At 46.7% G+C, this 26,946-nt stretch overlaps 1 protein-coding gene across 5 annotated transcripts in view; it reads left to right on the forward strand.

Annotated features, from left to right (window-relative positions):
• Positions 1 to 26,946, forward strand: part of WDR25 (WD repeat domain 25) — a 131,498-nt gene that overhangs the window by 62,293 nt on the left and 42,259 nt on the right. For all 5 annotated transcript variants that reach the window (XM_010987455.3, XM_031454302.2, XM_064486256.1 and 2 more), the window contains exon 3: positions 16,990 to 17,137. In XM_010987455.3, the coding sequence (XP_010985757.2) occupies positions 16,990 to 17,137 (148 nt within the window). The remainder of the gene's footprint in view (positions 1 to 16,989; positions 17,138 to 26,946) is intronic.

A 26,946-nucleotide genomic window follows, 5' to 3' on the forward strand; every position in this document is an offset into this window, starting at 1 on the left:
CTCTCCTCTTTCCCCCTCCAGTTTTTGAAAAAGTGAGTACTTCTTGGGATGAAAGAGTAGGGAGCAGTGCGAAGCCCCGTTTCATTATCTTTGTTCCGGGTCAGCACACCACGAGGAGCTAAACCTGTGGTCCCTAAATGCGTATCAGGTGAGGCTGCTATGGAAGCATCTCGCAGTGTGTAAGCGAGCTCCAGCAGTGAGATCTAGAGGATTCCACCTGTGCTGATGGGTGGTGCTAGTGCTTAGATGCTATGGGGAATGGGAGGAAGTTCGGAAGACCAGAGACGGGCTTTCCAAGAGAGAAAAAAGGTGGTGGTAGATGCTAATCATCAGTAAAATTGATGTTGACTTCTGGCAAAATTCCAGAATGGATTTGTGTCAGAATTTTTGGTTGCAAGTGACAGAACACTCAGTTTCTAGTAGCTAGAGCAAAAAAGTGAATCTGTTGGTTTAAGAAGTGACAGAGCCGAGGGCTGTGCAGTTGCAGGCATGGCTGCACTCAGGGGCTCAGATGTCCTCATGTCTTGGTCTCAGCTTCTCTGTCTCTTGTCACCTTCTCTGTGTGCCCTGGCCTCAGGGACATGCCACCCGTATGGTCACCCCCTTTCAGCTTCAGGTCTACTACTTTGCAACTCCAGTGAAGAAGAAATGCCTCTTCCTCTTTACTGCCCGTGAAGCACTGGGCTTGTGTCTCACCTCTTCTGATTGGCTAAGCCTGGGTTACGTGTCTACTGTAGACACGAGAGCCAATGCCTTGTGTACCACACTGACCAAGTGGGGCATGGAGGTTCTCCAAAGAAGGAGGGGGGCGCTCATCCCAGAAAAAGGGTGAATGGACATTGGGCAGGCATTGCTGGATTAAAAAACAGTATGGAGATTCCATGGCATTGCTGGATTAAAAAACAGATGTGCTCACCAGGAGCTAGCATTTGTACACCAAACCATTAATTCTTTTTTTTTTCTTTTTTAAATTTGAAGTATAGTCAGTTTACAGTGGGTCAATTTCTGGTACACAGCATAATGTTTCAGTCACACATATACATACATATATTCATTTGCATATTCTTTTTCATTATGTTACTACAAGATATTGAATACAGTTCCCTGTGCAATATAGTATGAATTTGTTGTTTATCTATTTTAATTATACATTAGTTAGTATCTGCAAATCTCAAACTCCAGATTGATCCCTTCCCACCCCCTTCCCCACTGGTAACCATAAGTTTGTTAACTATTTTCTGTGAGTCTGTTTCCGTTTTGTGGATAAGTTCATTTGTGTCTCTCTCTCTTTTTTTTTTTTTAGATTCCACATATGAGTGCTATCATATGGTATTTTTCTCTTTCTGGCTTACTTCACTTAGAATGATGATCTCTAGGTCCATCCAAGTTGTTGTAAATGGCATTGTTTTATTATTTTTTTATGGCTGAGTAGTATTTCATTGTATAAATATTCCACAACTTCTTTATTCAGTCATCTGTTGATGGACATTTACGTTGTTTCCATGTCTTGGCTATTTTAAACAGTGCTGCTGTGAACATTGGAGTGCGTGTATCTTTTTGAATTAAAGTTACCTCTGGATATATGCCCAGGAGTGGGATTGCTGGATCATATAGTAAGTCTATTTTTAGTCTTTTGAGGAATCTCCATACTGTTTTCCGTAATGGCTGCAGCAAACTACATTCCCACCAACAGTGTAGCAGGATTCCCTTTTCTCCACAGCCTCTCCAGCATTTACTGTTTGTGGACTTTTTAATGATGGCCATTCTGACCGGTGTGAGGTGATACCTCATTGTAGTTTTGATTTGCATTTCTCTGATAATTAGCAATATTGAGCATTTGTTTTTCATGTGCCTATTGACTATTTGTATGTCTTCACTGGAGAATTGCCTTTTTAGGTCTTCTGCCCATTTTTGGATTGTTTGGGTTTTTTTGTTATTAAGTTGTATGAGCCGTTCATATCTTCTGGAAATGAAGCCCTTGTCAGTTGCATCATTTGCAAATATTTTCCGTAGGTTGTTGTTTTGTTTTGCTGTGTGAAAGCTTATAAGTTTAATTAGGTCCCATTTGTTTATTTTGTGCTTTTATTTCTATTTCCTGGGTAGACTGCCCTAGGAGAACATTGCTAAGATTTATGTCAGAAGGCATTTTGCCTGTTTTATTCTAGTAGGTTTATAGGGTCTTGTCTTATGTTTAAGTCTTTAAGCCATTTTGAATTTATTTTTGTGCATGGTGTGAGGGAGTATTCTAACTTCATTGATTTACATGTGGCTGTCCAGCTTTCCCAACACCACCTGCTGAAGAGACAGTCTTTTCTCCATTGTGTATTCTTGCCTCCTTTGTTGAAGATCCATTAATTCTTTGGTGACTTTGGTGAGTCCTTAGACTCATCTTTGTAGTTTGAGGCCAGAGACCAAGCGTATCTTGATTTGGAAAGGCACCTGACACAGAGCCCAGGCCTTTAGAACCTTGGTGACTCCATCTCATCCTTATTTTACAGGAGAGCTGGAACCCTCGGTCCCTGTGGTGCCAGAGAATCTCAGGCTATGCTTGTGACCATGAGGGGGTGGTGTCTGCCACCTGATACAGTCCAACTGGATGACTGTGGCTATTGAAAATTAACACCCAACTCAAACCCAACTTAATGATTTATTCTCAGAGTGGGGGAGGTTTCTCATGACCTAAGGGCATTATATTTAGCATTCTTCTGTTCCACAACTTAATAATAAACAAATTGGGTACCATTACAGAAGGGAGATCTGCTTGTCCAAGCTATAGATAATTTAAAATTAGCATAGCCATCCTTTCATCCATCTGTGCATTTGTCCATCCATCTGTGCATTTGTCCATCCATCTGTCCATCTGTGCATTTGTCCATCCATCTGTTCATCTGTGCATTTGTCCATCCATCTGTCCCTAAAGGGCTGTCAGTGCGAAGAAGGGTCAGTCTGCCTTTGTGTTGTGTTGCTCCAGAGAGCAAGATTAAGAGTGGTGGATAGGACCATGGAGCACACTGCAGGTGGGAGTGGTTGAGCATTGTGGCTGAGGCTCTCCAGCCAGACTCCTGGGTCTTATTCCCTGTCCGTCTTTCATTGTGACCTGGGGAAATAACCTCTGTGCTTCAGTTCCCTCATCTGTCAAATGATGTTTATAATAATACCCTGGTGTACATTGTGGCAAGGATTGAGTTAAGTCTTGTAAAGTACTTAGAAACCATGCCTTACGCTGAATACATGATTACTGTTATCTGGCGGTGGGAGGCGAGGTGGTATTTTATCTTAGAATAATGTCCAGCATTGTGATGCTTTCCAGAGGGGCTCCGGCTCCTCCGGGGGTCCTCTACTCCTCACCGTCGGACAGGCTGCACCACCTGCTGGGGGCCCTGCCGCTGCAAGGGGTCATCCCTACTGCACAAGGAGGGTGGGCCTGCTGACCTCCGGAGCCCCCACCTCCAGCTCTCCACGCCTTCCTTGGCAGCCTCTGTGAGATGTCTTGCTCTTAATCCTTTTTACTCGAAGAAAACTCTTTTTTGCCCTTTTACATCTTCTGTTGACATTTAAAACTCCTTCCCTTTGTTCTGACCTTATTGAATAGAGAGAATAATTTCTTGGAATTCTCTGTATAATGAATGCTGGTGTACTTACAGATTCTGATCAAGTTCCTTCTCAACCTTTACTTTGAGGGAACTCGCATCATTTGGTGTAGAAAACACTTTAGGGAGCACTTAGGAGGGTGGTGTAAGATGCAGATGCTGCCTTCGCTCTCACTATTCCTGCAGACGTGAGCCCCTTATAACAGGTATCGGCCGCGGTATCCTGCTCTTAGAGATTCAGGTGAGATTGGTTCAAACTCCTATACCATGTATGCTAGGAACCTGGCAGTCTTCTAGGCTCTCTACAAGTTCTCCTGAAGCTGGCAGGGGTGGGGAGGGTAGTGTGGGTGGGGTTATCTCCTCAGATCATTCCTGCATCTCCGTGTGCACGCTTGCAGTAAATGACATCAGTCTGTAGATCACCACTGGCCTTCTTGTCATCTCTGTGACACAGAACAAACACCCTAGTCCCTTCACTCTTCTAAATACCCCTACCAGAAGGCAGGGTGTGGGGAGCCTTGTACTGAAGTACCAGGGTAAGGAGCGGGTTGTATGCCAGGCGTGCAGGTGGAGGTGAGGAGACAGGGTGATGTATTACTCTCCATTACTGCAAACAAGGTGCTTAAAACTGGAGATTAGATTTGGCTTCTGGTACCAAAGGAGCAGTTCACATCAGACTAACCTTCCTACAGCAGACAATTATAAATTCTGGACATCAAACCACCTGAAGGTGTGGAGAATAAAAAAAGCAGGCAGACATAGAAGGGAGTCTGCCCTTAGAAGGAGGAAGTGGCGCTGGGTGAACTTCCTGCTTTCATGTTTTTCTGCCTGAGGTTGGGCTCTAGCCTGTGCTAGGTGGAGCGTTAAAAGTCAGATAGAAAACCTGTTGTGTTAGTGGACTGAAGAACCAGAGGACATAATCTGGGGCAACCACACGAGCTGGAAAGTGAGGAGGGAAATCTCAGAAAGGAAAGAGTCAGAGAAGCGGAGCCATAAATTCTGTGTATAGACTCTGCCCAAATCTCTGGATGACCCCTGAACCCATGCATGCGGCAGATTCTAAGCAGCTCAGCTAAGACTAAGAGAACTGAACAGAAAATTCTGCTTCTGCTCACAACAGAAGAGATAGAGTTTGAAAATGTGAGTAGAGCCAAGTTAAGCTCCCTGTTTTAAAAAAAATTTGAAGTTTTTCAGAGAAACATAACAGAATCCAGAGTTTATACAACATAAAGTTTGTAATATCTAGTATTTCACCCCAAATTATTCATGTAGGAAGAAACAGGAAAAGGCAATCAGTAGAGCCTGTCTCCAAAATGATCCAGATGTTGAAATTAGCAGACAAATATTTGAAAACAGTTATAAAAATGCTCAGGGACACAAAGGCAAAATATACTCTCAATGAATATAAAGATAGGAAATCTCTGTAGAGAAAGAGAAACTATAAAGAAAAATAAATAGAAAATCTAGAACTGAAAAATATAGTGTCTGAAATAAAAAGTTTGTGTTGTAGAATCCATTGCAGAATGGAGATGAGAGAGGAGAGAGCCAGGGAACTTAGAACAATAGAAATTATTCTCTGAAAACAGAGAAAAAGAATAGAGGATAAAAAGAACAGGTACTCAGGGACCTCTGGACAATATCCAGAGATATTTGTGTAATATATATTGCAATAATATGTGTGTAATTGGCATCTCAGTAGGAGATGTGAGAAAATGGGAAAGAAAAACCTGCTTGAAGAAATACTGCCTAAAAACTCCTCAAATTTGGTGAAATATGTACCTTTACAGATTCAAAAGGGGAAAAAAAAACTGCAGACCCCAAACAGGACAAATATAAAGGAAATCACATTGAGACATATTATAGTCAAACTGCTGGAAATCAAGATAAAGATAAAATCTTAAAAGTAGCCACAGCAAAGTGGGTCTCTGTGGAGGAGAATGATGGTACAAGGGTCACTGACTTCACGTCGGAAACAGTGGCGTCCAGAGACCGTAGAATGGCATCTTAAAAGTACTGGAAGAAAAAGAAAAACTTGTCCACTCATGATTCTTTAAGAATGAAGGTGAAATAAAGGCACTTTGGGGTACATGAAGATTGGTGTGAATTCATGGGAAACAGACGTGCACTGCAGAAATGCTAAAGGAAGTTCTTTAGGATGAGGGAACATGGTACCAGATAGGTGCTCAGATCTCTGAGAAGGCCTGAAGGAACTTTAAGTGGTAAACATGCAGGAGAACATAGAAGACTATTTTCCCCCTTAAATTAAAAAAAATACGCATGACTATTTAAAGTAAACATTATCACTTGCCCCTGTAGGATTTATGACCTATGTGGATATAATACATGTGACAACTATAAAGGATGAGAGTTGGAGAAAAGGCATTTCTGGTTGCAAGCTTCTTACATTTTATGTAAACTAGTATATTTTAACTGTAAGAAGACTTTAAAAAATAAAGCATGTATATTGTAATCCCTAGAGTAACCACTTTAAAAAAAATGTTAAGGGGCGCAGCTAAAATGCCAATAGATAACATGGAATTCTAAAAATAGTCAGTTATTCCCAAAGAAGGCAGCAAAGGAAGAAGAGAGGAATAAAACAGAGGCAAAAACAGAAAACAGATAGCAAAATAATAGATGTAAATCTGCTCATGTCAACAATTACGTTAAATGTGCCTGGACTAAACACTACAGTTAGGTTGTCAAGATGGATACAAAAGTAAGACTCAATTACATGCTGTTGACAAGAGTTGCACTTTAAGTAAAAAAGGAACAAATACACTAAAAGTAAATAGATGGAATAAAGGGATATCATCCAAATAGCATAAGAAGACTGGAAGTATTATAATACTAACCAATAAGATTGGCTTCAAACCGAAGGGTATTACCAGAGATAAGAGGGACTTTTCATAATGATAAAAGGGTCAATTCATCAGGAATACACAACAGTCACATATGTGCCAAGAACAGAGCTTCAAACTATGTGAAACATTTTTCACAGAATTAAAGGGAGAATAAATACATCCATAGTCATAGTTGGAGAATTTAACACTCTCCTCTAATGACTGATAAAACAGCTAGGCAGATCAGTGAAGACAGCAGATCTGTGCGACGCCAGCAGCTCCTTAACTGACATGTGTGGAACATGATACACAGCAAATGCAGGGTACAGGTGCTTTTCAAATTCACACAGTACTTCACGAAGGCAGGCCATGTTCCAGGGCATAAAGCAAATCTCAACACATTTAAAAGGGTTTAGACAACAGAGAGCCTAGTCTCTGATCACAATGGAATCAAATTAATAACAAATAATAACGATACTAAACAGTAAGGAAAGTTCCATACACATTTGACAGGTAAGCCACACACTTCTGAAAAGCTTATGGGGCCTCATGCTTCTGGCCAAGATGGACCAGATTTATGCTCCAGTCTTAAATAAGTTTAAAAAAATGGACAAAATATGAGAAACAGTGCCTTTCAGATACTGAACACCAGGCAGCGTAGACAGCAGACAGACGGGGAAACAAAATGAGGGAAGCCGTGAGATTGTTCCAGTGTACCTCCAGACTGCAGTGCGGGGAGGAGAGACCCAGATGGGTCCTGGTGGTCTTTCTGAGTGGAGGAGATAGAGCTGGGGATCCAGGCAGGCCAAGGCAGCCATAGTTCTCAGAACGGAGAACCAGCGATGAGAGAGCTGCACAGAGAGACAGCTCCAGAGAGCTGTGGGAGGTCCCCTCTGTCTTCAGTGGGATACTGATCAGCACACGTGGGGGAAGGAGCTCCTCGAGGCGGGGAAGACCCACTTGAAAGGAACAGGGTGAACAGTCCCCAGAGCTCACAGGACCAAGAATACTTCATATTCCCATCAGCTTGGAGTGGGAAGCCATCGTAATTCATAAGGGTATTGCCGCAGGAGGGGAGTCAAACCAAATGCTGCTCTGGTTCCTCCTATCAAAGCTTAGAAGCTTTCCTGGGAAGGAGCGAACTGTTGCCAAGTAATTTAGCTGTGTCCCAGAGCAAACCTCAAGAGTATTACAGGAATACAAAAGCAAAAAGAAATTCTCTCAAGTAAAATTCACTGTATCTGGCTTCCAAACAAAGATTACAAGGTGTGTAAAAGGAGTAAAATCTGAACCACAATGAGAAGGAAGATCAATGAATAGAAACAGGCTTGGAGATGGCACAGATAGTACAATTAGTAAATAAGAATGTTCAACCAACTGTTATAAATATGCCTCATATATGCAAAGAGGTAGAAGCATGCATATCTTAAGGAGAGACATGGAAGACAGAAAAAAGATCCAAATTGAACTCTAGAGATGAAAAAAAAAATGTTTTGGATGAAAAATCCACTGGATGGGATTAATTGCAGATCAGAAACTATCAAAGAAAAAGCAAATTTGAAGACAAAGTTACAGAAACTAAAGTGCAACACAGAGAGTGAAAAGCTTGGGGGAAGAAAACAGAGCATCGGTGAGCTATGGGACAACTTTGAGTTCATCCAGTGTACATGAAATTGGAGTAGGAAGAGAGAGTGGAAAAAATATTTAAAGAAATAATAGCTGGAAGTTTTCCAAATTTGATGAAAATTAGAAACTCATATATCCAAGAACCTCAGTGAATCCCAAGCACAAGAAGCATGAAGGAAAAAGCTCACCAAGGTACATCTTAATGGAGTTTCTTATAATCAATGATAAAGAGGAAAATCTTAAATGCAGCCAGTAGGGGAGAAAGAGACATAGGTCACTCAGTTACACACAGAGGAACAAAGATAAGAAAGGCAGCAAACTTCTTATTGGAAATAATAACAAACAGACCACTGTCAACCCCAAATTTAAAACCCAGCCAAATATCTTTTTAAAAGAAAGGCAAGATACTGTTTCAGACATTTAAAAGCTGAAGCAATTTATCACCAGCAGACCTGCACTACAGGAAATATTACTAAAGTTCTTGAGGCAGAAGGAAAATGCTACCAGATAAGCATCTTCATCTCCACAGAGGGGTGGTGAGCACTAGGAATGGTAAATGTGTGGGTAAATGTAAATACTTTTTCTTCTTATTAAAAAATATCACTTTAAATGATGATTGATGGTCTAAAGTAAAAATAATAACAATGTTTTATGGAGTTATAACATATGTAGGTGTAAAATATATGCATAAAACATGCATAAAAGCTGAGATGGGGAAATGGTGTATATTGTTATGGTTCTTATAAGGCAAGTGCTAATATTACTTGAAGGTAGGCTGTAATAGTTATAGAGGTATGCTGTAGACCTTAAAGCAACTAGTAATAAAACAAAACAAAGATTTATGGTTAGTAATCTAACAATGGGCAATAAAATAAAATAACAAAACATACTCAATCCAAAAGCAGGCAAAAAAAAAAAAAAAAAAAAAAAGGAAAGCAGAAACTAACAACAGATGAGATAAATGGAAAACAAACAGCAAATTGAAACCCAAAACATATCAGTTAATATATGAAATGATTTAAACACTCATTTAAAATACACAGATCGTTAGGTTGGATAAAAAGGCAAGTCCCAATTATACAATGCCTACAAGAAACTTTAAATGAAAAGACACCAAAGGTTAAATGTAAAAAGATGGAAAAAGATACACCAAACTAATGGTAATAAAAAAAGCTAGAGGGGCCAGATGAATATCAAAGTCGAATATTCAGAGCAAAGAATATTAGCAGAGATAAAGAGAGTCATCTTATAATGATCAAGGGGTCAGTTCATCAAAGGACACAACATTAGGTACATAAACTTTAGGGGCATAAATATGTGTACATCTAATAAGAGAGCTTTAAAATACATGAAGCAAAACTGATAGAACTAAATGGAGAAATAGTCATATCCACAATTATAGTGGGAACTTTCAGCACCTTTTTCTCAACAGTCGATAGATCAAGTAAACAGAGATCAGTAAAGGTGTAGAAGACTTGAACAACTATCACCCAACCAACTTGTCTTGATTGACGTACACAGAATGCTCTGTGTAACAGCCGGAGAATACGCGTGCTTTCCAAGTGTATGTGGAATGTTTACCAAGACAGACTATATTTTAGGCCATGAAAACAAGTCTCAGTAAATTTAAAAGAATTGGAATTATTCAAAGTATATTCTCTAATGATAATGGTATTACATTAAAAATCAATAATAGATATCTGAAAAACTCCCAAATATTTGGAAACGAAACAACACAGTTCTAAACAACCTATGGATCCAGGGAGAAACTGATAGGAATATTAGAAAACATTTTGAACTGAGTACAAATGAAAACACATCATAAAGAAATTTGTGGAACTCAGGTGTAATTTATAGCAGTAAATGCCTATATTAATAAAGAAGAAAATTTCAAATCACTGGTCTTAGCTCCCACTTTAAGACACACACACACACACACACACAAGCAAATTCAACCCAAAGTAAGCAAAGGAAAGGAGATAAAGAATAGAACAGAAATAATTGAACTGGGAAACAGATAAACAATTAGAGAAAAACCAGGGAAACCAAGAGCTGGTTCTTTGAGATCAATGAAAGTGATAAATTTTTAGCCACTCATCAGGAATAAAGGTGAAAAGATACAAATTACCAGTATTAGGAATGAGAGAAGTGACTTAATTACAAATTCTAAAGGTATTAAGAGAGTACTAGGTAATGTGATTAACTTTCTGCCAATGAATTCTGCAACTTCAATGACATGGATAAATGTAAATCCCTTGAGAGACTCAAACAACAGCTCACTCACTAAAGAACAGGTAACCCCCAAAGCCTAGTATCTATTAAAGTAATTGAATTCATAGTTAAAAGCCTTCTCATTAAGAAAACTCCAGGCCCAAAGACTTCACTAGTGAATTTTACCACACATTTAAGGAAGAATTTGTTATGGGTTGAATTGTGTTTCTCTCAAAATTTATATTTTGAAGTCCTAACTCCCAGTGCCTCAGAATGTGCCTTTATTTAGAGATAATCAAGTTATAATGAGGTCTTTAGGATGGGCCCTAACCCAGTATGACTGATGTCTTTATAGAAGGGGGAGATTTGGAGACAGGCATAGAAGGAGGATACTATGTGGACATGGAAACAGCCACCTGTAGGTCAAAAAAGAGGTCTGGAACATACCCTTCCCTCACAGCCCTCAAAAGGAACCAGTCCTGCCTTGATTTTTGACTTTTGGCTTCCAGAACCATGAGACAATACATTTCTGCTATTTAAGCCCCCTAGTTTGTGGTACTTTGTTGTGACGGCCCCAGGAAACTAATATACAGTTCTATCATGGTTCTATTCAGACACTTCCAAAAAATCAAAGAGGAAGAAACACCTCCCAGCTTGTTCTCTGAGGCCATCAGCCTATTTCCAAAACCAAGAACAAGAAGTTATAAGAGAAGAAAGTGGTAGATCAATACCTCGTGAAGATAGATGCAAAAATGTAAAGTGAAATTTACCAAATCATTCCGACTTTGTTTATATCATGACCAAGTAGGATCTGTCCCCGGGATGCAAGTTTAGCTTAATATTTGAAAAAAAAAATCAATGTAATTCAGAGTATTAATGAATTATAAAAGAAGAACCATATGACGATCATCTCAAGAGATACAGAAAGAAGTTTTGACAATATCCAGCATTCATTCCTGATTAAAAAGTTTCAGCAAACTAGAAATAGAAGTTTCCTCGAACTGCTAAGGGGCATTTATGAGAACGTTAGCTCTAGCGTGACTGCCTTCCTCGTAAGGTCAGGAACAAGGCAGGGTTTTTCACTCTCGCTACGTCTGTTCAGCATTGTTCTGGAGATTCTAGTGCAATAAAGCAAGAAAAAGCACTAAAATATATGGACTGGAATGGAGAAAGTGAAGTGTTTTTATTCACAGACAACACGATTGTCTATGTAGAAAATTCTACTGAATCTGCAAAAAAAAAAAATCTAGAACTAATTGTTCAGTAACTTTGCAGAATTCAAGGTCAATCTACAAAAATTAATTGTATTTCTATGTACTAGAAATGAAGAACCTGAAATTAAAATTTAACAATACCATTTACAGTATCATGAAAACATGAAATAACTAGGGATAAATTTGGCAGATGTGTAAGATTTCTTTATTAAAAAGCTATAAACTACTGCTTAGAGAAATTAAAGAAGACCTAAATAAAAAGAGAGAGAGATCCTGTTCATGCATCAGAAGACTCAATATTGTTAAGACATCTCTCCATGTTGTTCAGTGGATTCAGTGCAATACCAGCCCTTGAACACACACATCCCGAAGGATTCCCAAAGCTTTTGCAGGCAAATGGCCTGAGGAAGGCTTGGGCACTGGCTGCACAGGCTTGGGTTTAGCCGTGCAAGCCTGACAGTGGTCTCCAGAATGATGTCCTGGGGCAGTAGAGGCTGCTGGGTTGTGGGGGGGAGGTGGCCAGCAGCTTGGGCTGAACTAGGAAGGGTCCGTGAGGCAGGCGCTGGCAGGACGGGGCCAAATGGGAGGCGAACATTGACTCGGATGTCTGACAGCTGTTATCTCCAGGTGGTGAGATTATGGCTAACTCTTATTCTCTTTTTTTGTGTTTCTCTGTTTTTTGTGATAATATTTTTGCAGAGCACACTTCTTTCCAGTGTAAGCAGAGAAACAGCCCTGTTGTTGATTCCTATGGGATTTTGCTTTTTGCACTTCTGTAGAACTTGAATATTTTGTGAGGAGATTGTATTTGTTTTATAATCAAAAACAAAAGGCAGCAGGTCAGTAGGAAGGACGGTGACCTGTGGCTAAAGCAATAGGTCTTGAGAGACTGTGAGCAACTCCTGGTGAGGCGATGTCTCAGGAACCAGGACATGGAAACCACAGGAAACGTGGGATGAGCAAGCGAGTGACGCACATTTTCCTTGTCATGCTCTTTCTAAATCTGACTTTTGTTGGACACACAGAATGTCTCCAGTTAATACATCAAATCATCTTAGCACATTTGACAGAAGACTTAACTCCCTAATTCCGTGAAGGCAGATTGGGGATCTCTAATTACTTAATTGAAAAAAGGTACACAATTCAGGCTGCCGCGGTGTTTGGGAATTAATCTTTAAAACCTGACAGTGAACATTAAATTCAATTAGGGAGAGCGATTAGCAAAGATTCTTCCCTGCTTCACCCCAGGTACTTTGAGAAGTGGCTGACTGGTCTGCATTGATCCTGACACTATCATTGAGTATATATCAACCAGGAGAGCCAAGTACGCATTTTTCACTTCAGAGGAGAGCTATCAGACAATTTACAGATTGATGGATTTCCTTAAACACGTTTCCAGGGCTGATTCAGGAGGCCCTCTGATCAAGAATTTGGACTTCTCTGGTTGTTGCTTTTGGTCTTAGTGCCACAGAGTTCAAGGTCTTTTTCTTTCTTCTCTTTTTAACATTTTCTTCTTTCTTGATTAGGGTTCCGATCCATCCTTCCTTCCCGTCTTCTTATTCCTTCTCCTCCCCCTTCTTTCCTCTCCCTCTGCCCTTCCTTCCTTTCCCTCCTCTCCTTCCTCCCCATCCCCCTTGCTTTCTTATCTTCTCTCCTCTTCCCACCTCCTCTTCCCTCTCCTCCTCCCTCCCTCCTTCTCTCTCTTCCTTTTTCCCTTCTCCTCTCCCTCTTCATTAACATATTTAAATTATGATATATTTTAAACATAATCAAAAGTACAGAATGTAATGTGACATACACTTGTGTACTGGCTGCTCAGATTGTAAAACCCAGGGGTCTGGTCCCAATTCTCACCCAGTCGACCCATCAGCAGCTTTTGACCCCTCTGACCAGCCTCTTCTCTTGGCTTCCAGGACAGCCTTCTGTTATTTCTCCCTCCTTATTGGCCTCTTCTTCCCAGACTCCTTTTCTAAGGCTAAGGTTTCTCCTTAGCCTCCTCCCTCTCTCCGATCCGTGAACAACGGGGCTCCTCTCTGCTCTGTCTATGTCTATCCCCTCGGAGATCTCATCCAGCTTGTGACTGAAAGGCCATCAATTGCAATGACTTCCAAAGCCCCGCCTCCACGCTAGACCTTTTTTCTGGACACCACACTCCTACACCCAGCTACCTGCTCTCTGTCCTTCAAAACTGAGCTCCTGGTCTTCTTGCCCTCAAACTTGTCCCCCACCCCCATCATCTGACACACCCCCACCTCCTTTCCTCCTGGTGCTTGGGCCAAAACCTAGGGAGTGGTCCTGGACTTTCTCACCGTCCTATCCCACCTCCAACCCAGGGAAATCTTGGTTCTACCTTCCAAGCGTGGCCACCTCTCTATGCCTCCACCTGGTCCAAACCATCTCCTCTCCTCTATATGCTCACAGAGGCTCCTCACCATCTCCCTGAATCTCCCTTGCCCTTCACTCTCCTCCCCGCACAGCAGCCAGAGTGGCCCTGATCCTGCCTGGAAGCTTCTTCCCCTGATTTCTGTATAGCTTCCCTCCTCACCCTCTTAGGTCTACCTTCTAAGCCTCCTTCTCTGAAGAGGTCTTTCCTGTCCACCATGTCAGCCCTTCTCCGGACCTTACGGCTTCATTCCTGCTCACTTTTTAGAACTTCAGTCTTTATCACTACCGTATGTATTGGTTAGATTCTACTTTTTTATCTTATTTAGGCTCTGTCTCCCCTACTAGAAGGTAAACTCTTTGAAGGCAGGGGTTTTTGTCTTAGTTGTTTACTGCTGAACAATGCCTGACTGATAGCAGGTACTCAGGAAATGTTTGTTGAATAAATGAATACATGGATGCGTTCAATAGATGGAAACACTTGGGCATATTTCCTTCAGAGCATATTCATTCTCTCACCCTCACTTTGCCTCTCTTTAGGGGAAATACGGTATAGTGTTCACAGCTCCCCTCCCCAAACCCTGCCCCTCTCCCTCCATTCCCAGGAGTGACCACCACCTCCATGCATATTTTTAGAGTCTTGCTACCAGTGTGCAAATAAACATGATAGAGTTTTGCCTCATGTGTATTTTTAAAATTGTATTGACATACATGTAAGATTTACTGCTTTAGCCATTTTTAAGTGTATGGTTAGTGGCATTAAGCACATTCACATTGTGCAACCATCACCGCCATCCATCTCTTGGAAAACTGAAACTCTGTCCCTGTTAAACAAGTCCCATTCCACCCCCTTCCAGTCCCTGGTAACCACGATTCTACTTTCTACCTCTATGATTTTAACTACTCTAGGAACCATTATATATGGAATTATACACGTTTTGTCTTTTTGTGACTGGCTTATTTCACTTAGCGTGATGTCTTCAAGGTTTATCCATGTGGTAGGATGTGTCAGAACTTCACTTCTTTTTCAAACAATAATATTGCATTGTGTGTGTCTGTCTGTTTTTCTGTCTTCTCCCATTTTGTTTATCCATTTATCCATCGATGGACACTTGCGTTGCTTCCACCTTTGGCTATTGTGAATAATGCAGCTTCGAACATTGGTGTACAAATATCTGTTTGAGACCATGGTTCTCACTCTTTAAAGTATATATACACACAAGTGGAATTGCTGGGTCATATTATACTTCTATGTTTAATTTTTTGAGGTATTGCTATGCTGTTTTCCATAATGGCTGGACTGTTTTCCATTCCTACCAACAATGTATAAAGGCTCTGATTTCTCCACATCGTTGCCAACATTTGTTATCTTTTTTTTTTTTTTTTTGGGTAGAAGCCATTCTAACCGATGTGAGGTCGTGTTTCACGTGGTTTTAAAACTTAGGTAGCAGCTTGTATACATATATGCAGCTTGTCTTATGTATTCGACGTCATCTTTTTACTGTTTAGCCATGTTAGTCCTGTAGATCTAGTTAATTAATTTTGGTTTGTTTTTCTATTAAAGTCATACCTGTACACAGCTTTGAATAAAACAGCAGCTCCCCGCACTCTGCCTTTCTGCCATGAGTTCCCGCTCCACCGTGAAGTCTTCTGGCTCTTCCTTCCGTTACTTCTGTCCATGTTTCTAACGTAGATGCTGCTATTTCTTGGTTTTTCATTTTGAGACTCCAGCTGTTGACCCCTAATAAGGAAGAAAAGAGCTGAGCTCTCTTAACATCCTTTGAAGGCTGCTGTTGACTTCTTGTTTTCTTAAGCGTAGGCATTTTCATATGCTCAGGAAATGTGCTTTCAGAGCTGTGATCCTTTGCATTTTGAGAACCTTCGGGATGTGGCTGAATTGCCTCATCTTGAAAGGGAAGGTCATCTCTGGGACCTGGTTTGTAGATACGCATGGTTACACTTTGGGTTTACTCTTATTAAGGAAATGTGAGAGGGTCAGGGCGTCCTGCTGTTTGAACGCGTGCACGACAAGCCTCAAGAAGCACATCCACCAGCACTGCAGCTCTTGCTGTGCACGAGCCACGGTGCCGGTGCCGGTGCCGCATGCCTGGTCCTCACTCATTCCTCACTGCTGCCCTTGGGACCAGGCTCTTCTCCCCATTTTATGGAGGAGGAGACTGAGGCCTAGAAAGGCCAAGCCACTCAGCCAAGTCACATGACCGGCAAGCAGCCGCATCACGTGGGAGGCGCTGCAGGAGCCTTTTGTGCTTCTTTCCTTGGGTGGTCCGTGAGAGCATCCCCTTCTTCCTGTGGTGACACGAGGGGAGGATGCTAACTCTGCTGAGCGCCTACTCATGCCCGGCCCTAGGCCAGCCCTGTCAGGCTGCCCGCACTCCTGCCTTTCCCCTGGAGCGCATGGTGGTCGGCGGAGTTTCCTGGGCGAGCTGGTGCAAAGCTGAATGCAGCCCTCTCATGCGAGGGGCCCTGGCTCTTGGCGTGTACAGTTCTACACCTGAGGGCTTAAAAGCATATTTCAGAGGTCATTAGGTGCAGACTGGGCTTTCTCCCACAAACCTCACTCCCCAGGGTGGGAACGAGGTACAGGACCTTCTCTCCCAGCAAAAAGGATAGCTTGCCCCCACCACGGCAGACTTCTGCTCTTTACCTGGTTGCAGACACAGGTGTGGCAGGCTCTTTTTGGATCTTAGTCTTATAACAGGACCCGTGCAGGTAGCCTGACCTGGTGCAGTGTCCACTACAGGGCTCGGAAATTCTGACCCAGAAGACAGATGTCAGAGGCACGGGCGAGACTGGGCTAGAACCATGGACAGAGCAGGACTTCCTGGTGGTGAGCAGGTGCGAAGCGGTGTGGAGGGCTGGGGGGGTCAGCGGCCGAGCTCAGGACACGCTGTCTTCTTGTGGGCCCTGGACCCCAGAAAAAATTATGGGAAAGTCTCCCCCTCGACTCGCCAGTCCCAAGCCCTTACATTTCTACAAGGAAACTTGTAGCATCTAGATATTATCTTGATGGTAAAATATTTGGAATCTAGTTCCACCGTGGGACTGAGCTGAGCCCCCTAGATCAGGGCCCTGTTCACGACGTCTGGCACTGTGTTTGCCTCATAGGTGTGGAACGCCGTGGACTCTGGGAGCTGCTTGCAGACCTACTCCCTGCATGGCGAGGCCGTGCGCGCTGCCCGGTGGTCCCCCTGCGGCCAGCGCATCCTCAGCGGTGGTTTCGACTTTGCCGTGCACCTCACAGACCTTGAAACAGGTATGTGTCTCTGTCTTGTTACCTCGAGACCCCCTCCTCAGAGCTCACAGTCGAGTTAACTTTCTCACTGGGGAAGCTTCTCTGGGGTGGGTCCACAACCACGAGCTGCAGGCGGTTTCAGGGCAGGGGAGATGGGATCAGGGAAGGCTCACGCTGGGCGAGTGTGTTTCCAGGCTGTTTGCCTGGAACCAAGAGTCTCCACAGAGGGTACGCAGTGGGCCTCTGCCAACCCGCCCGGAGGACAGAGCCCCAAGGTTGTCTCAGCCCCAAGCTGTGGGGCTGGATAAAGAGGTGGCTTTTTAATCAACTTCTGACATGCAATCTGTACTGAAATAGATTTAGCTTTATCACAGTGTCCTTTGGTTGGAATCGGTTTAGAATTCCTGTCAATTCATTATCCCTGAAAGGCTGTAAGGAATGATTCCAGCTCGTAAGGAAAGTCTGCAAACGAGTTCTGCTTTCATGCCCACACTGAAAAGGCATTTGGGTGAGATGGATTCGCGCTGGCTAAATCCTGAGGGGGCTCTTGACAAGCAGGGCGAGGAGAGAGCAGTCAGTGGAAGGAACTTTGCATTACTGAGTGTTCCTCTGCAACAGGCTGCATTAGCACGGATCCAGCTGCAGCCCCTGAGTGGGGTCCTGTCTGTGGCTCTCGGGGGAGGACAGAGCTGGAGAGTGCGGGGCTGTGGCTCAGCCTCGCCCCTGACCCCCAGGCCAGCTGCTCCCAGTGCCCCAGTGCTCCTCCTGGGTCACTTTTTTGCTGGGTGCCACTGCCAGGGTCAGGACAGGGAGGCGAGTCCACGCCTGTCCCTGGGGCAGCCCCTGCCCTCCTGGCCCAGTAGTGGTGGTGATGGGGTCTGTGCCTCTCCTGGGGCCCAACAAGCAGGGGATAAGGACTCTGGGGTCCGACCGCCTAGCTCCTCCCTGCAGCTCGGAGGAGTTGCAGGGAGGGAATGCAGCGGGAGCTTGGGGTAACTGTGGAGTTTGTTTCTCACCTCAAGTGCCCTCCTCTTCTCTGGACTGCTGAGGGGCGGCCTTACAGCTCCTCTGACTGAGCCCTGCGTGCTGTCAGTAGTGGTGGTGACAAGGCTGATGGTCCTGTCAGCCCAGGCTCTACAGATGACTTGTCAACCCTGCCGGTATTATTCTCCCCATTTCACAGATCAGGAGACTGAGGCTCAACTACGTTGCTCAGGGCCTCCCAGTGGTGCAAGGCAGGCGGGGATTTGGAGCCATGCATGTGCAGCTGCAAATCCCATGCCCTTTCCACAAGGCTGAGTGTACTGTGTTTTTCTTTGCAACAAAGTGCTTCCCTAACTGTGGTCTTTCTGAGTCCCATGGGCCAAGAGGGAGCCAAGACTCAGGGATTTTGGTGCCATTTGGTGATGGTGATGATTGGGTGGGTGATGACAGCAGCAGGTACTGTCACCAAGCACCTACTGTGTGTAAGGCCTTCTTCTGCAGCCTTATGTACGGCATCTCATTGAGGCCCTGCCCACCCCTCGAGACTGGTGCCCCCAGAATTCTCTTGTCACACACTGGCCCAGAGGCACAACCAGGAAGCGGCAGAGCCAGGATGCACAGCCTGCTGCCTGAGCCTTACACTTTGTTGCCTGTGTGTCCAATTAGCGGTGCTCAGTATTGGGGACACAGCAGTGAACAAGTCCCAGGATCCACCCTGGAGAATCTCACAACTGCTGGGGAGACAGAAGTGCAGAGGGAGTGCCAGTTTACCATGATGGAGTGAGATACAGGAACTGCAAAGAACATCTGGCCTGGAAGATCAAGGAAGACTTCCTGGAGGAAGTGGAACCCACGCTAAGACAGGAATTAGGAGGACAGAGAATCAGGGTGGAGGGGACATGGTTGAGGGGGAGGGAAATGGGTCCTCAGCAGACAGAAGAATGAGGACAGAGTTGTTGCAGGAACATGAACCATGTGGTGTGTGTGGAGGTATGGGAGGCAAGGAGCTGGGGGGGGCGGTGAGCCTGCAGATGCAGGAGTGGGAGCCTGGGCTTCATGCCATACTGGCCTGTGGGGTGCACACTCCCCAGGCACTGCTCCCCACTCCAGAGTCACTGAGTGCCCACGGGCGCCTGCACTGCCTGCCCGAGTGGAAAAGGGCTGCTTTTCACGTGCTGGTGGTGCTGTTGGGTTAATCGAATACAAGTTCACTTGATGACATTAATGGATTCCGAGTGGCCCTCTGTCATGATCTGTCTTCTCAATCAACGGATATTAAACAGACACTGCCATTGTGTGTGTGGCGGGGTGGGGGTTCTGACATTTTCAGACATTCAGAGTCCTCTTGCCTGACAAGTTGGGGACTGCCACAGCAGGTGGCAGTAGGGGGCTGTTTCTGAGTTTGGAGCACCAGAGGCAGAGCTTGATTTGCACTCTGGGCAGGTCTCCCTGGTAGCTGGTCGGGAGTGCCCCGAGGCCGTGCCGGGAGCTTCAGGAGGGAGTGAGGCAGCCTTGCCCAGTTGGAGGTAGAACTTCACTGTGGGGATGTGATCTGGAGCGGTCTCTTCCAGCCATGCTGTGTTGGGTAGGATGGGGAAGGAGTGGTCCTTCCCTCCAGGCTTTGCCATCCTCTGGGCAGGGTGAGGGAGGTCTCCTCCTCTGCATTGCTCTGCTGTGAATGGGGCTCCCGGCCTGGTCCGCCTATTGAAGGCCCACTTTCATTTATTCCGCAGTTACTTACTGAGCATCTACTGTGTTTGGGACCTGGTGCTGGGGCTGCAGTGGCGAGCGTGCTGGATAGGGTGGGGTAGGATCAAGGGGTTTGGCCTTGCCCCTGGGGAAGCCCTCCAGCTCCTGGACAGGGCCTCTCCAGCTGAGGGGGTTGTTGGCTTCTGTATCCATCCCCCCGGCTAGTGCGGGAGCTCCTTGAGGATGGGGGCCTGTCCTGTGGCCTCTGTGCCTCTGTCACCTGGCTGGGGCCGGCTCAGAGCAGCTGCTCAGCATATGTGTGGATGAACCAGAGCAGGAGCCAGAGCAGAAGCCGGCCCTTGCTGGGCAGGGATGAGTTCATGGGGGGCCGCTGGGGTGGGGGTGGGAGGCCCCACACGTGTCTCACACCCTATCCCTGCACCCCACCTCCTGCCCCGGTGATGCTGGGTGCCCTCTGGGTGCAGCCCCTGTTGCTCTTGGCCTGATTTGACTTCTCTCGTCCTTTCTTGTCACCGAGTCTGATCTCGCTTTTCACTTGATCTGCCTCTTGCCGCCCTTGGTGATTTGGCTTTTTCATTTCAATCTAATTAGAACTCTGTGCCAGGAGAAGGCAGCGCAGGGCGTTCTCACTGCTGCGCTCTGGGAATTAGTCACTCGGTGCCCATTGTCGTTAATGGGAGTTTGGCGCCAAGGCCATTTATCCTGGTGTCCTCAATCAATACACTTAAAAATCTGTGGATTCTGAAACTTCAATACCCGGCCTGAAATATGGAGGCCGGCGACATTGTATCTCGTTAATTTATAGTTCTGCCAGGCGTTGGCTTGTAGGGCAGCCATGAATCAACACTTAAATAAAATCTGCTCACAGATTAATTATTTTTGGTGCTCTCGTTTCAGTCTGTAATCTTCCTAACAAAATGTCTCTGGTGCATTAGACTGAGGTGGCCTCGGGGAACGCTGGTCAGCTCCGCCAGGGCCGAGTGTCACCTGCTCTCTGCGTCAGCTGTCCTGCACGCTGCATCAGCCATTCTCCTCAGAACCCCGAAGAGCTTAAGCCTGTTCTGTTCTAAGTGCTGCTGGCTCCCTGCAGATTCCATCCCCCCAGGCAGTCACCCCGGCCTGGAGCCCCCAGGGCCCTGGGGGGACAGGGCATCCTGTCCTCCTTCCTGTGCACCGTCAGCTCTGCTGGTGTGTGTCCAGCCGATCTGGGACACCCAGGCAGTGCCACCTGGTCTCAGGTCCTGGAGGCTGGAGGCAGCACAGTGCAATAGGAGGAACATGGATGGGGTGCAAATGTGGCTCTTCCACCTGCCCAAGCTGGATGTCCTTGGGAAGGTTCCTTCACCTCCGTTTCCATGTCTGTGAAATGGGTAACGGTGCTGAGGGGACCAGCTGAGATAGTGTATGCAGAGGTGCTTTGCTGAATGCCCAGTGCGTGGCAGGCACTCAGCAAAGGTTGCCCTTCCCTTCCTCTGTCTCTGTCCCACGAGGCCCCTCAGAAGGTAGGAAGAGCATCCAGAGGGCCCCAGCTGCTGGGCCATTTCCCCATGTGGGCAGCTTTGGTGGCTCGTTTCCCAAAGGCCCCAAAGATCCCCTGAGCTGGCTTATTAGTGTGGCTCTTGGTCCCAGGTGTGGGTGGATCTGGGGGCAGACTGAGAGGAAGACTGCCTTCCAAGATTCTCCCAGCTTCTTCTCCATCTTTCCTGTCTCTGTGACAACACGGCCTGGAGAGGGGGAGCAGCCTCCTTCTGTGGTGGGTCTGCATGTGCTCTTCATCTGGGGCGGGTGTCCTCTTCACTCAGACCCCACTGCCAGCAGCCTGGCTGTCTCCAGCCCCTGCCTGGTTCCTCCTGCTCAGGGGTCCCTGCACCCTACAGCGGGGCTCATGGTGTGTGGACATGACTGGCCACCTGGGGTTGGACCCGGAAGTGATCATTTCTCTTGTTTTCCCAGAAGTGTTGTCTGGTGCCTCCCTAGATTTTGCATCTTGATAACTTGGCTGGGCGCTCACGGTGGGCAGACCTTGGACTGTGTAGCCCTGGTCCCCAGCACACTGCCCAGCCTGTAACAAGCTGAAGTGAAAAAACAGACGTTAGACCCTTTGCTGATTACATGTTTGGCCTCCACACTAGCCAGTAAGGGGAGCGTTTTTATCCCCATTTCACTGACCCAGAAAGTGAGGCCTGGAGTGTTTGGTGGCTTGTGAGAGGCCACACAGTCAGCAGCGACAGGGACAGAGCTGGGGTTCAGCTCCAGCCTGTGTGACTGGCAGAGGCTTCGGCTGTTGAAGTGCAGGTGTGGGTGCCCTCCCCGCATCTGGGTTTGGGCCGTGGGCAGACGGTTGGCTTAAGCCAACTCCAGGGGAACCTGTTTGGCTCTCGCCCGGGCAGCTGGCTCACCACCTGGAGAGGATAACCCGGGGCCCCTGGGAGGAAGGTGTGCCCAGACAGATCTTGGCTGATCCCCCTGATTAAGTGACTGGCTGAAGGATGCTTCTTGGGCTATCGACAGCCACTGCTCCAGCCGGAGAAATGTTTGCCCTGACGATGTTAGAACACTCGGCATAGGAAGGGTGAGAAGCGTCCGAATTAAAAGCTTGGAGAAGAGTGTCAAGGGCTCGCGTGGCTTTGGAGAGGCAGCTGCAGGAGGGGCTAAGCCTTAGGGTGGTGCCGCCCCTGCGACGGGCCCTGGGGGAGATGCCGGCAAGAGGGGCCTGGGCTTCTCCGTCCTTCGGCTTTTGAGCCCCGTAACTGTTTCCCAGCACATCTCGCGGGACCTGGTGAGGTGTCATTCATGAGCCCGTGGAGACCAGAAAGGCGAGCGCTGGCTGGGACAGGGGTCTCCTGCTGGTGGGCACATTTTGTATAATTGCTTCTTTGGTCCTAGGGCTTTTGCCACTAAATCCGGACGTAGAGGTGGTGAGGAGCTCCGGGCCCCAGTGAGCTCTGAGCTGATGGTGGTCGTGGGCGGCTGCCCCTCCAGTGCCCTCTTGCCCGGTCCGCCTTTCCACGGCTGCAAGCGTGAACCCGCAGACTCCTGTGCCTCTTCCCGGTCGTGTACAGAAAGGGGTCCCACTCTCCTCAGCTTGCTCCTTCACTGGAGCCCCTTTCCTGGCCCTCTTTTCAACATGGCTGTTCTCAAGGCCTTGCCCTCTTCATCCTGGGCACCCGCCCTGCTCCCGCCCACACCTTCTCTTTCACTCTGAGGAGTGTTTCTCTCCAGTCTCAACCTTGTTTTCTCTCCCTCTCTCCACCCAGCTTTGGGGTGGGATGCTGACCCTGGTTATGGGTCTTAAATCAGATATCACCCCACGTGAGCACAGCCCACTGCCAGCCCTGTTATCCCCACCTTGGGAAGGACCTAAGAAGTCCTTCCAGGCCTTCACAAGTGTCTGTCTTGTCATCTGCTTCTGCCTAAGCCCTTGTGCCAGCCTGTGGGTCAGTCAAAGCTGTGTTTTAATCCGCGGCACACTTCCATGCATCACCGTTATTGCACAGTGGTGATGCGTTGTCTCCGTGTGTGTTTAACTGCAGTCGCCCTGCAGTTTGGCTTCCTTGGTAGGTCAGACGGCCTCTGCTGACTGAGCCCAGAGTCTGACCACCATCACAGCATGTCCATTGTCCCGGTGGTGACCTCTGGGTCCCAGAAAACCAACTAAAGTTACACTGTTGGGACATACCCTGTTTGTGAGTCGAGAACTCTTTTTTTTTTAATTTTGGAAAATTCAGTCCTTCCCAGTTAATTAAAAGCCATGTCCAAACCTAATAGAAAAGAAATGGGTGCAGCAACTCCGTCACTGCTGTGGCCGCTGTGCTGCTGTCTGCCCTCTGTCTGGGGCTTCCTGTTGCACGTGCGTTATTCCCACTTCTCACAGCCATCTCTGAAGGCAGCTTTGGTTCTCTTGATTTCACATACTGGGAGCGCACGGGTCTGAGAGGACTACCGTCTCATCCAGAGGCCGGTAGCTTACTCAGGGGGAGCAGGCAGGTGTGGGCCGTCCTGACTCTCCCCTGGACCTCCCCAGGACTCTGCCCAGAGTGCCAAGATGGCCCTTGCTTCTGATTCACAGAGTTTGATTTGGAAGTGAGGAAGCGCCTCTTCTCATTAACTTGGAGTCAGGATGGTTACATTGACAGCTGGCTGCATGCTTCCCAGAGGATGAGTGTAGCAATATTGATTTTAGCGAAATGAGTCATATGCCGCCTGCCTGGGAACACAGGCTCAGTCACCGCCAGTCGACAGCAGCAGCTCTCCCTTGTCAGCGTCTCCCCTGCACGCTCGTGAGCCTGTGATGTGCATGAAGAGCTGAGGAAGGAAAGGTCACGAAGAGCTTGTGGGCGGCTGAGGTGGGGTGCAGAGTGCTGGGCTCCGGGTCACACGGGTCCAGCCTCTGTCCCAACACAACCGACTCACGTGGCCCTGGACCCGTCCCCACCTCTCCGAGCTTCCATTGCCCGCACTGTGAAGCGAGTTAGTTATCCCTCCCACACAGGGTTGGGGTGTGACACGTGCAAGCCCCAGGCAGGCCTGGAGGTGATGGGTGCCGTCTCCCTGAAGAGGAGGGTGTGAACTTCCCTTCTCTTTCTTAGGGACCCAAACTTGGGTTTCACCTGACCTGGTTCAAATGCCTATTACATGCCAGGACCTGGGCTGGGGGCTAGACATCCTGAGGGGCAGAGGAGCCCCGTGTGGCGATAGGGTCCCCGAGGGTAGGCATTAGGGTGGCAGACAGCGTTGCCTGGCCACGTGGGTGGTCATCACGGGGGGGGGGGGGCTCATGTCTCCACCCGGGGGAGGGCCTACTCTGAGGAGGATCCTGGCCAGCGGGACCAGCAGCCGCGTCGGAGCCGTGTGGTGACGGCAGGTTGGCAGTAATACTGGTGTCAGGAGGACATGAGTCTCTGCTTTCTGTTTTACACATGTTTTTGCTTTAATGGTGATTTATGGTTTATTTGTATTGTTATTGATTCAAGGAGGAAAAGAAGTGATTTTTACTAACTCCAGGAGGGTCTGAACAGGTCTTATGCTGGCTGAGTTCATTATAACAAGATCAATAAAGTCGGTGTTAGTGGATTAAATATTTTAAAACTCAACTTCTTATAAGCAGCGTACAGTGAATAAGTAGAATTTTCTATAATAAACATGTAAACACGCCAGACAGTCTCAAGGTTAAAGGTTATATACAATGAACCATTGCACTTGAAGTAACATCGCCCAGGAGGGCATGTGATAAACAGGCCACTCGCATTATGGGAAGTCACAGAATTGGCACAGATCCGACAGGAAAGGACCTTCACCTCCAGCGCGGCTGATGTGCGCCTCCAAGACAGTGTCTGTCCATAGCTCTTTAACAGACTGTAAAGGCCAGCCCAGGGCATTGTATTGACGGAGCCCCACAGCCAAAACTCCACGTCATTCATCTCTCAAGTTTCCTGCTGTTAAAAACTCACCATCCTTTGGTTTTTGCTTTCATTTTAACTAAGGGTGAATTCAATAATTTGAGGTTTAATTTTTTTCAAACTGTGAGAGTTCCCTTTTGTTGTTTGCTGTTTGCCAGGCTGTCTAGAACGCTTTCTGTACCACAGTGCTTATGACTCCACTTCCCCCCCACCCCCGCTGGACAACCTTACATTTATGAGTGTGTGGGACACAGCAGTGAATGGACCTGCCCGAGGCCCCTCCACTGAAGTCAGAGCTGGGGTGGGACCCGGCTGCCATATTGCCTCCCACTCGGAACATGTTGCTGGGCATCGGTGGCTGGGGTCCAGCCCTCCCCCTTGAGCAGAACTCCCCCTGTGTTTTTTCCTGTTAGGTATCCGTATGCTTATTAAAAACTGAAAAATCTTTTCATTTTGGAACCTTTCAACAAAGAAATACAGTAAATGCCTAGTTATTATAAGTAAAAGTAGAAAAAAGATATAAATTATAGCTTGTCTTCTAACTGGAAAATTTTAGTGCTTAAAAGACATAGATTTTCTCTCTGTCTCTTTAGGGGATTGAGGATGAATAACAGTCAGAAATACATTTTTTTCAGCAAAAATTTCAGTCATTATCTTTTAGCAACTGAACTCTCACTTTTACTCTCATCTTTTTTTCCTACTGTTGGCAAAGACTGTACCGCTGCACTTTTGAAAAAAAACATGTCTAATTCCCTGCCTTTTCTGAAATAAGCATATGGTTATACGCTATGGTCCAAGAAACAGGGAGAATTTTTTTCTCTAGGCAGATAGAGTTTGTTTTCCCTTTTGGACTTGAGGACTGGTGGTGAATTCCAAATGAGCATGAAGCCGGCATTGGGCGCAGTTGTTTCTGTCGGGAGGTGAGACTCTTGGCCCGCCAGGCCTTCCTGCGGTGTGGGGGCATCGCTGCTCCGTTTCCACCCAGAGGACGTGATGATAGTCCAGGCCCTCCGCCCCCACGTGGCTCCCCCAGCCCCTGGGCGGGAGCAGTCTCCTGAGGCCAGTGGTGCCAGCTCGATGCCCGTCCCCAGGCGCATACAGGGACTGCTCGAGTCCTGGTACGGACAGGCCCTCCCTGCTCTACCCTCCCTGGGAGCGGGGTTTGCTAACTGGGCCGTCACGTGGATTCTGACCACCAACCTTAGCAGAAAAGGCCAAGAGGAGTTTGGGTTCCAGACAAGTTTCAGGAAAGGACGAGAAGAGGAAGAATGAGGACCACCAGGTTTCCAGTTAGATTAACGCCTCGGGAAGCCATGTTCTTGTTTGCTTGACAGGGCTGCCTGTCTGTTGACCTGATGTGGGGGCACAGCACCCAGACCACTGCCGGTCTGCTCAGCCCCTTGATGCCTTTTTGGGAGAATTCTTTGATTATTAGGAAAATGGTCTTATGACAGCAGCATTAGTATACTTTAAGAAGTTTAATACCGCCAGAACAAGTCATTTCATGTTGGTGAATCAGCTCTCCCCACCTCTACCTGTATCAGTCCTCCTTTAACGCTCTTGTGATCCAGCAACGGTGTCAGGCATTGTGTGTCCTGCCACAGAGTGCTCCTTACAGTTCCAGTTCTAAGTGGCTTTTCAGTACCCCACCTGGCGGGGAACCTGGCAGGGAACAGTCAGTGCTGGGGCCCAACTGGCCAGCTCTTGCCAGCACTGTGATGAATTGGGATGACCATG

Source organism: Camelus dromedarius, chromosome 5 (genome assembly GCF_036321535.1).
Source record: "Camelus dromedarius isolate mCamDro1 chromosome 5, mCamDro1.pat, whole genome shotgun sequence".
Taxonomy (NCBI): domain Eukaryota; kingdom Metazoa; phylum Chordata; class Mammalia; order Artiodactyla; family Camelidae; genus Camelus; species Camelus dromedarius.